Source organism: Drosophila bipectinata, chromosome 4, assembly GCF_030179905.1.
Source record: "Drosophila bipectinata strain 14024-0381.07 chromosome 4, DbipHiC1v2, whole genome shotgun sequence".
Taxonomy (NCBI): domain Eukaryota; kingdom Metazoa; phylum Arthropoda; class Insecta; order Diptera; family Drosophilidae; genus Drosophila; species Drosophila bipectinata.
In genome coordinates, this window is record NC_091740.1 from 19,273,160 (window position 1) to 19,283,959 (window position 10,800).

The window sequence follows — 10,800 nt, forward strand, 5'->3', positions numbered from 1 at the left end:
AAACACCGACCCATGGGGTCTACCCATATTCAAGTGCCATGTTATGATCCGAAGTGCTCTAAATAAAAGAATTTATCTCAAGTTCATTTTATATAATTAAAGATAGTCAAAAATAAGAAAATACAATCCATTAGAAAATACAGTTCATAAGAAAAATACAATTTAACCTAATATTCAAAAAGGAAAGTTAAACATGTCACGAATTTCCCATTGTACTCAATTTCAGTAATTACTCGTGGTGATTTACTAACTCAGCTTTTCCGACTCTGCATCGATCGTTGGGCCCAAGAGGATGAGGTAATTTTCGCTTTTTACTTATAAAAAGAGGCTAATATCTCTGATTTGGTTTGCTTATGAAACTAAACTTAAGATAAGGTCCTATGCTAAATAATTCATACTCCAAAGAGTTTACATTTATGCAATGTTAAGAAAATTAAGAATCTATGATTTTAAATAAAGGAAAATTATAAATAATTTCATTTAGGGTCGGAGTCGATACGAATTTGGCGCAGCTATCGAGGTTCGCCTTGGAAGATTGTGCAATTAAGCTCGCAGGCAAGGGTTATTTTTCTCAAGGTGTAGCACTGATATTTGGCCTACTCAGGCTCACAAAAGAAAATAGTCTAAATATAAACTCTCGCCCTAATAAGTGGCTGGCTGCTCACTTGAGCACAATAAATAACAAAACTGAACTGCAGCGGCAACAGTTATTTGTTGTTGTGTCTGTTCTTAATTCTCTTGTACATCGTGATCCTGATGCACGCTTAATTTGGGGCTTCTCTGTCGGCGGGTTACGTCACTCTATCGGCGGTTCAAGCGAAAATCAAGTTGGGTCACTCGAAGCTAAGGGTGCCCAATTGATTCCATGTTGGGGTTGCTACGGTGGTTCTCCTGATTCGGCCTTGTCCTACGCCCGATGCGAGGGCCAAATTCCAAGCGGATAGCCAATCAGGCCGCACCTGGTCAGAATCGTCGTTACGCTGTGCCAACTGACAAGGGATTGGTTATGTTGGATATTTTAACCATTCAAACCTTGTCTCACCTTATAAATTTATTCCCTCAACACGATCACTCTTGTTTTAAACTTTATTTCTTTATTTCTGTTTTAAACTGCCGAATTGTCCGTATGGGGTTTTCCCTTTTTATTCACTCAACGTGTTTTGGCTGAAATTTCTATCACTTTTAAAATACGCTGGTGGAAACTTCTTTGCTCGGACGCGGATCAGAAAAGACTAGATGCTAAGAACTGCTAAAAGCTTCAGCCTTCCCATGCTTTACTAAAGCTACTTTCTACCTACTTTGGTTCTTTCATGCAGGTGTGGGTGGAAATTGCATGGGTCTATGCAATTCTGTTCCCATCTGTTGCGTGGATATAGTCAAGGAACGATATATTGGCTTTCCTAGCTATTCGTTTTTGTTTTGGGAATAACGAGACAAGAAAAACGATCGTAGGCAGGGGTTTTATTTTTCTGCACTAAACAGGGGCTTGTGTTTAAGTTAACGAAAGTTACGGAAAAAACAAGACGAAAGTAGTGAAATTTTGTTCCTTACACTAGCAAATAAAATCTGCAGCCCTATTAACAATTTCACATAAAGTAATTCCCATTAATTGGTTGACGGTTTAGCATTAACACTTTAAATTTTATGTGGCTATTTTATGTTTGTATAATTTTTTATAAACCATTTTCGGGATAATTACTTCCCAACATTGTTAGCGTTTCTTTTTTTTTTGTGTGAATAAATAAATAAATATCTTTATACAACAACACAAAAGTTGCGGAATTAAAAAATTCGTAATCAGGGCAAAAGAATTGCTAGCTTAAAATTTAATTTCCAATCCAAAATAATTCGTATAATTGTGTGTATTTAATGGAGCGAGGAGCTGGGCCTGCACCTGCGAGTGGAGTGGGACAGCCGGCGGCTGTCCCTGATGAAGTCTACGGAAGACATGGCGAGGGCCCGCGTCAAGGTGATTGCCCAAATGCGAAGGAGGAGCACGAAGGAGGCCAGGCAGCGGCGCATCGATGGACGCATGAGGGCAATGGTCAGGGCGAGAGCGAAAACGGCACGGCAGCGGCGGACCCGGAAAATAGTGGAGACTGCGAGGAGAAGGGCCGCCGCCGGAAGGGTGCGACAGGCGAGAAAATGGAAGGCGAAGATACCGCCGACACCACGCCCCAGACCGGAGAGGCCGGAGGAGAAGCCGTGCAGGGCGGCCTCGAGTTGGAGGAGGGTCCGGGAGGCGACGCCGTGGCCCGCGGTGCCCCCGACACCGTGTCCACAGGAGCGGAGAGAGGAGCAGCCGTTGGAGAAGGGGCCGTGGGTGTGGCCGGAGCCGCGGAGGCCTGCGCTGGGTCGGCAGATATCATGCCCAGAAAAACGGCCGGCAAGGCCGGTGCTGGAGCGGCAGGCATCGGTCGGAGGCGGGCGAGAGGTGCCGGAGGAAAGTTGGCCGCCGGAGCTTGCCGCAAGAGTGAAGGCGGAGTTAACGAAGCGGCGAGGCAAACCCGGAAGGACGTGCATCCTGGCACAGGTGGGTGCCACATGCTTCCGGTTGCGAGGAGGCGGCAGAGGAGTAAGGGTGGTTAGGAGGAGTTGAAAAAAGAAAAAAAAAAAATAAATAAAAATAAAAAAATGAAGGAAAAAAAAAATAAAATAAAATAAACAAAAATGAACAAGAAATATATCGGATTGAAAAAAAGGGGGGGGGGGGGGAAAAAAAAAAAAGAAATTAGACAGAAAACAAGTTAGTATTTACAAAAAAAAAAAATGAAATAAAATAAATAAATAAATTGTTTAATAAAAATAAAAAAAAATAAAAAATAAATAAACAAAAATGAACAAGAAATATATCGGATTGAAAAAAGAGGGGGGGAACAAAAGTTAGTATTTAGACAGAAAAAAAGTTAGTAATTAAAAAAAAAAAATAATAATAATAAAAAAAAAAAAAAAAAAAAAAAAAATATATAATAATATGAATATAAATAAGGTAGGAATAAAGGAAAAAAAAAAAAAAAAAAAAAATTGGAAAAAAGATAGGTTTAGCATAGTTAGTATTAAAAAAAAAAAAAAAAAAAAAAAAAAATATATAGGTTTAGCATAGTTAGTATTTAGGGGGAAAAAAAAAAAATAATAATATATAAATATAGGGTTAGTATTAAAAATTTAAGGAAACAAAAAAAAAAGAGGGGAAAAAAAAAAAACAAAAAAAAAAACCAAAAACGACCGAACAACGCCAGCGATAGGGGGAAGCCATCGGCCGTCTTCCGAAGGAGGGGGGAAGTGGATGGGCATCCACACCAAAGAGATCAGTCACAGTTTTTTTTCGGTGAGCTGAGAGTGGCCACGAAGTTTCGTTACGTTGGCAAGTGTCTCTGTCGTTCCCGAAGAAGGGGGAAAGTGTGAGGAGAATTAGCCTCCTCACACGCTAAGACAGCAATGGCCAATCAGTTTAGGGGGGGCCGCGGGAGATAGGCCGAGGACCAATACGAACGCGGAGTGGTAGGGTTTCACCATCAAGTACGAAGACGGAATCAACGTGGAACGTAACGGTTCCCGGAGCAGCAGCAGATGAATGGGAAGACCTGGTTACATCGCCCAGTGGGAAGACGGAATCAACGTGGAACGTAACGGTTCCCGGAGCAGCAGCAGACGAATGGGAAGACCAGGTTACATCGCCCAGTGGGAAGACGGAATCAACGTGGAACGTAACGGTTCCCGGAGCACCAGCAGACAAATGGCAATGCATGGTTACATCGCCCAGTGGGAAGACAGAATCGACGTGGAACGTAACGGTTCCCGGAGCACCAGTGGTCGAATGGAAAGGCAGCGAGGGCAGTGAGGGGCAGAGCTCCATCATCGAGTGGGAAGACGGAGTCAACGTGGAACGTAACGGCGCCCGAGGCAACGGTGAGCACTATGAGCCCGCCGCGCAGCGGAGTTCAGGATGAGCGACAAGACTGGGGGGCAGCAAAGGAACAAGGAGCAACAGGAGAGGCGAAGGAGGCCAGCGGCACGTCGCATAGCAACAGCAGGGGTCAGCGGCCGAACGGAAAGGGGCAACGACCGCACGGATGGCAGCCCGCCAACGGGAAAGTGGCGTGATCTTGGAAGCAGGAGTAACGGCAGCCCGCCAACGGGAAAGTGGCGTGATTCTGGAAGCAGGATTAACGGCAGGAGCAGAATCCAGGAGGATTAACGGGCGCTCCAGTCAGTATAAAAGGAGGCCCACTGGAGCGGCTCGAGACGAGTCTTTTTAGGAAGCTTGTAGCGTTGAGTTGGAGGACCGCCTGTGGAGAGTCCGCCAGTCAAGTGTTAGAGCGTTTCTAAAAAGGATTCGGTTGTTTGAGTTGAAGGACCGCCTTTGGAGAGTCCGACAGCCAAACGTAAGGAGAACGAACGAGACAAGGAAAGAACGGTACGAGGACAGTTACGGGGAACGACAGGCGACAGGAGACGGGTTGGACCAGTTCCTGGCCACGGCAGGTAGCCTTGCTAGGAAGTGCAGAAAGGATAAGTCTGGCGCACGCCACTCGGACTCCTGACTCACAACCAATAGGCGTGGTCCTGCACCGGAAAAGACAGGCCAACTCAAGATCCCGAGCCCGGTTTCGCTCCGGAGGACGAAAAGGACAGGACGAGAGAGGATCGGCGTCGGTTGGTTTCCTCGAAAGCTACAGGGTAACAGAGTCGAGTGTGGGCTATTCCAAGTCAAGGCAGGTAGCCTTGCAAGGAAGTGAGGAAAGAACAAGTCTGGCGTACGCCACGCGGGTTCTTGACTCGCAACCAACAGGCGTGGTCCTGCAGGACGCGGATAAGCCAACTCGGGAATTCACGCCCGCTTTGGAACGCGATCGGGGAGGCTCCGATCACCCACCGAGCAGCTCTTGACCCGGGCCCATTGGCGCGTACGCGCGGTGGTCACCCGGCCGAAAGAGAGGTGTGACGTACGGTCCGGGACAGGCGACTTCCGACCCTGTCGGAAACTGACAAGACTTCGGCGACTCCCAATCCAGGCCCGCCGGTGCGAAAAGGCACGGCGTCTCCTGGCGTAGCGGAGCCGGCTGTAGACAGCAAACTCTGAACCAGGGCCGCTGGTGCGCATGCACAGCGGGTTGCGGGGACGACCACCAGTAGCCATCTCCCAAACCGGACTCGCCGGTGCGAAAAGCACGGCGTGCTCCTGGCGTAGCGGAGCCTACTGCAGGCCGCACACCCCGAACCAGGTCCGCCGGTGCGCATGCACGGCGCATCTCCCTGGTGGTGCAGAGGCGACAGTCAGTAGCTATCTCCCGAACCAGTGTCGCCGGCGCGCAGAGCACGGCGTTCATCCTGGTGTAGCGGAGGCTACAGCCCGCCAACTCCCGAGCCCGGCGGTACAGCGCGTAGGCGCGTATCCCCGACGGCGTAGTGGAGGCTTTTCAGTACATAGCCGAAGGCCAGACCAAGTCGAAGAGGTGGAAGGTTTGACGACGGATCAACGAAGAGGAACCCCGGCAACGAGAGCAACAGCGGAAACACCAGCAACGGAGGAGATCTCCAGGACGGACACACCAAGGGTCACCAAGGACGCACCAAGGGTCATTCCCGGGAACCCGCATAAATCACCATTGTAAACAGAGAGAGCAGAAAATAAAGAGACTGCACAACGGAAAGCTACTTGTATTATTTTCTGGGCTTGGGCAATCACGTCGAATCTATAAATTCGGTGGAACGGATCCGCGAAACTCTGTGAGCTAGCCGCGGCAAATTGTGGCGAGCGGAAGCAGAAATAACAGTTCGTTTCACAGCATTTATATGTCTCTTGTGTTATACAAGAATTCTGGTATTAGCTGCGCAGTCTTGGTTATTTATTTTTCTTCTCCGTTTTGTCTCCCCACTCTATTTTCGTGCCACGAATGCAGTGTTTGGCACTTTGTTTTTTTTATTTTTCTTTGTTGGTCATAGCGGAGGCTCAGATCCCCTCACCTTGTCTCTACTTGGGAAGGCAATAGCGGCAGATATAGCTAGAGCGGCAGCTCAGCGCCCGCGGCCCCCTTACCAGCCCAATTGCCTCTGTGGGCATGCAATTCGAGCATGAATTAATTCTTTTGGGCGATTTTATAGCTACAGCTCTACATGAGCAATCCCTTCCACCAGTATAGGAATATGAGGCAATTGCCCAGCGACTCTGATTCCGACACCGAAGGGCCGGCAAGATTTTCCACACCAAACGCTAGCGCTTTCACATCCGCGAGCATGGCTTTCAGCATAGAGCAATTGACGGCCACTATACAGGCGGCCGTTCATTATGCCGATTAAGAAGCCAGTATCGAAAGACAATGTAGGGAAAACGAACTGTGCATAGCTATACAGAGGCTGACCGAACAGGTCAACGCAGTACGAATTGCTCTCGCCCAAGCGGAAGCTTTCCAAATCAAGGTTTATGATCCCATAGAAATTAGGGATAATTTCAAATGTGACGAGCCCCTATATGCCGTTAAGTGCCTGCCCGAATTCACGAGAGCACAGGACGCATACGTCTCTTGGCGGCAAGCGGCAGTAGCCGCATATTATATTTTTAGGAATTACGTAAATAGCTCGCGCCATTATCAGGCAGTTATTATTTTAAGGAGTAAAATAAGAGGCCCTGCCGATACCGTGCTATCCTCGTTTGAGACTGTGCTAAATTTTGACGGGATTACAAATCGACTCGACTTTACATACAGTCACAAGCGCCAGATTCACGTCATCGAGCAGGAAATGGGTACTTTTAGGCAGAAAAATCTGAAAAAACTCACCTTGCTCACCAACAAAGCTACCATGTCGTATAAAGCCTCGGCGGTAAAAGTTTAGTGTGACCTACCAAAACAAAAAGCCGGCCGTGTCCGATCGATCGGCCCCACATAAAAGGCAGAGGGTTAACCACGTCGCGCAAAGTGCAAGCGAAACCGGGGAGAAATATACAACCGCAGCTTCAAGCGCGGTTCAGGAAATTGACGACGACGCCATTCAAAATTATGATTCGGACGTCATTAATTTTTTACGGGAAAATGCCTGCTTCCCGTCATCAGACGAAGAGTAGCGATGGTAGAAATGAAGCTTTTAATATAAACGGGCGCGTCAAAAAATTGCATCCGTCCATACGAAGAACCCTTCGTTGAACGGCGTCCGCCCATGAGATTCGCCATGTTCGATACATTCTATCTATGGCGTTACCACGATCACAAAGAAATGCATCATATTCCTATTTAACTAGAAGGCAACGTTCTTTATCTTACCAGATTTGTCTTCCTTTGATGCCATCATCTGTCTTGACCTGTTAAAACAGGCAGGGGCATCGCTTTGTCTAGCTTTTGGCCACCTCAAATGGGGGTGCGAAGTAAAAAAGCTAGAATACCAGTCATGATCCAACGTAACTTTTACTGAAGTGGACGGCTCGCACCACCTTTGGTCAGAAGAGCATTTTTAAAAATGCTAAGCGACAGGAAGAATGCGTTCGCGAACCCAAATGAGGCATTACCTTACAACGCGTCGTGGTGGCCACCATTAGGACAGTTGATGAGGAGCCCATTTATGCCAGACCATATCCGTACCCGATGGGGGCAGCCAATTTCGTCAATGGCAAAATGGCGAAACACCTACTAAAAGCGGCATAATCCAGAAGTCGAGATCGCCCTACAATAACCCGATATGGGTAGTAGACATAAAGGGCACCGACGAATCTAGCATCCGTAAAATGCGTCTGGTTTTAGATTTCCAAAAGTTAAACGAGAGGACAATACCGGATCGCTACCCCATGCCAAGTACCTCGATGATACCAGGGAATTTAGGCAATGCCAAATACTTCACAACACTTTATTTGAAATCTTGCTACCACCAAATTATAGTGGAGGAAAATACGACTGCCATTCTGGCTGCCAGCATCTTCCAAAGAACCATCGACGACATACTGCGAGAGCAGATTGGCAAATTTTGCTATGTCTATGTCGATAATGTTATCTGAGAAGACGAAAAAGCCGAAAGAAAAAGACGAAAAGTGCTTTCCCAAAAGGGACGACCCATCAGTATAATCTCTAAAACTTTAAAAGACAGAGAGGTTAACTACGCTAATAACGAAAGGGAGCTGTTAGCCATAGTTTGGACGCTAGAAAAGCTGCGTCACTACCTATATGGGATCAAAGATATAAACGTCTATACTGACCACAAACCGCTTACCTACGCGGTATCCGTTGTAGCCTTGGTCTTTGTGATCATTTGCTTTTTCATCCAATCGGTGCCGCACTGGAGGACCCTCCCCCTCTACTGGGTGTGATTCTACTTCTGATAATCCTAAATCGGGATGATATGGAGCACTTGATGGATTGATCGCTCTTTTTTGCCGCCATGTTTGTTATGATGGAGTGCGTGGCTCTAACACAAAAATAAAAAATGGAAAAAACGCATCGACGAGTGTGGTGCCAAAGTCTTTTACAAGCCCGGCAAAAACAACCTCGTTGCGGATGCCCTTTCAAGGCGACAACTCAACGTTGTAGAAGAAGAAGAGACATTCTCGGCGGTCACAATTCACAGTAAGCTGTCGCTAACCCACACCATCCAATCCACGGACAAGCCTCTCAATTGCTTTCAAAACCAGATAACTCTGGAAGAAGCACGCTCTCCTTCAAAACGCAGCTTCCTTCTCTTTGGAAACAAGAGACGGCATAATATTGACTTCACTTGCGAGAAAGTGAAAGGAGCTCACGGACGTAATAGTTTTCCGAGGCGTAAATGCCATTCATTGCGATTTGCACACGGTAACAGTGATACAAGAGAAATTGATTCGACAACTCCCTGCCACCAAATTTTGGCACTGCAAAAACCGAGTAACGGACATTTTTGCAATTGATGATTAGGGATGTTTTGTCTGTATCGTCCGTTAAAATCGTACAATCCGATAACATCTAAAACTTTATTATTAAGTTTCAAAAAATCAAGTCGGCCTGAACAAGATCACCGTTTTCCCGGTGTCACACTCAGACTGGAAGAGAACATGATTGCTGAATGCGACGGTGACATCAAAACTGTAGAAAACTGCTCCTCGACATCAGCGTCTACATTCTGCCGGCTGGCGCGAAAAAGAGCATGCGCTCAAGAGCTCCACGCTGGAGGCACGGCGCATTGCGAGATCCAACAAAGCGATTTACACCCCATCACTTACGTTGATGATGGGATAGTAATTATCCATATAACCTTTGTCCATATAAGGGGCACATATCTCGTCACTTTTGCAGAAAGTGCCATCGTCAATGAAACCCGATTGGTCAATCATCAGAAGCCCCAAAGTCCAGAAAAGGGCTCCAGGAGTGGCCAGCTCGCCTTCCCTGAACGTCACTATTGTACGTAACGTTCTCAGTCTTCCTTACTGTCACCCGTTGAGTGAAACGTAACATGGAACACATTAAGGAGTTGGGAAAGATGATCAACCACCATAAATTATATCAGATGGTGTTCATATCAGGAGCAATATGCTGCGCTTCGATTTGCATCGGCTTGACCTATGGGTGAGTCACTCAGGCCCAAAGAACCTCGGCCCAGCTGTTTGCGTGGCCGCTATGAAATACGTTTTGTAAGCTTTATGTTTCAGTTTGTATCCGGGCTTCACTCAATAAAGAAGACTTAAATTCCATACTCCGCCACACCCCTTAAAGTCAATTCATTTATTAAAATTGGTTACCGTACCTTAAGGGCAGTAGCAACGGAGTAAGTAACGCCCACCATTAATTCCTGTTAAGAAGGAAGTAACCCCTCGGCAACCCGATGGCCCACACTCATCTCCTACGCCTGTGACGTCACCGCCATCAGCGAGGGATACCGGAATAAACCATAATACCACCATCACACCCTAAATTTAATTAACTTATATATACTTCACTCCTTCTTCTTCACGTCTCCGATGCACAGTGATTGATTCTGTTTGGTCATTGAGCGAGAGTGATGAAGATGAACGAGAGTGGCGCCAACCTTCCAGAACAGGCTGAGCGGATGCTCGCTAACTTTTTATACGCCGAATTAGCAAAGCCGAGCGGCCGAATGAGAGTCGGCTTGCGACCGATAAACATCAGTTACTAATTAATGGTTGTGTTTAAATTAGTTGCTTGCTGCTTGACCCGACATTCTCCCTGCAGTTGGGGCTTTTACTCCAACTTCATCCTTAAGGGGCAAAAGGCACAGCTTAGTCACTGCTCGCTTGGTAATTCCAGATGAGGTTTCTATCACCGCCACTCGAAAGATACCATCCCGACCAGGGATTAACTCCATTATTCTCGCAAGCGGTCATTTCATCGGAGGTAGATTCTCGTCCTTTACTAGCACCACATCGTTCGGGGCCAAAGCCGGACCGGAGGCGCGCCATTTGTAGCGCTGCTGAAGAAGGCTTAGACTCCTCCTTCCATCGGGACCAGAAAGACTGCTGCAGGAAAGACACGCGCTGCCAGCTGTCCAACCGGTTGAAGTTGAGCTTTGTTACATCGGGCTCGATAAAGCTGACTGACGGACCACCAGTTAAAAAATGAGCCGGGGTTAGAACATCAAAGTCTGCAGGATTTTCTGGAAGAGACAATAAGGGTCGTGAATTTATAACAGCCCCAATATGGCACAGCAGCGTTCGCAGCTCCTCGAATCCCAGAACTGCAGATCCGACAGCTCGGTAAAAATGGTGCTTGGCGGTTTTAACAGCCGCTTCCCACAGACCACCGAAATGCGGAGATCGAGGAGGAATAAAATGCCATTCGAGGGAGTCCATAGAGCGAAACTCCAGCAGTGCCCGTTGATGCTCCTCGC

At 47.1% G+C, this 10,800-nt stretch overlaps 1 protein-coding gene across 1 annotated transcript; it reads left to right on the forward strand.

Moving 5' to 3' along the window:
* Positions 1 to 1,869: 1,869 nt before the first annotated feature.
* Positions 1,870 to 3,950, forward strand: LOC122322103 (spidroin-1-like). Its single transcript, XM_070282543.1, has 2 exons — positions 1,870 to 2,533; positions 3,565 to 3,950. The coding sequence occupies exons 1-2, from the start codon at positions 1,870 to 1,872 to the stop codon at positions 3,948 to 3,950; spliced, it is 1,050 nt and encodes a 349-aa protein (XP_070138644.1).
* Positions 3,951 to 10,800: the final 6,850 nt, after the last annotated feature.

What these genes read in the sequence shown, in the direction of transcription:
- LOC122322103 (XM_070282543.1), top strand. Translation starts at nt 1,870, where the DNA reads ATGGAGCGAGGAGCTGGGCCTGCACCTGCGAGTGGAGTGGGACAGCCG. An exon ending in GGACGTGCATCCTGGCACAG is followed by an intron (nt 2,534 to 3,564) that starts GTGGGTGCCACA and finishes TTCCCGGAGCAG; the next exon opens with CAGCAGATGAATGGGAAGAC.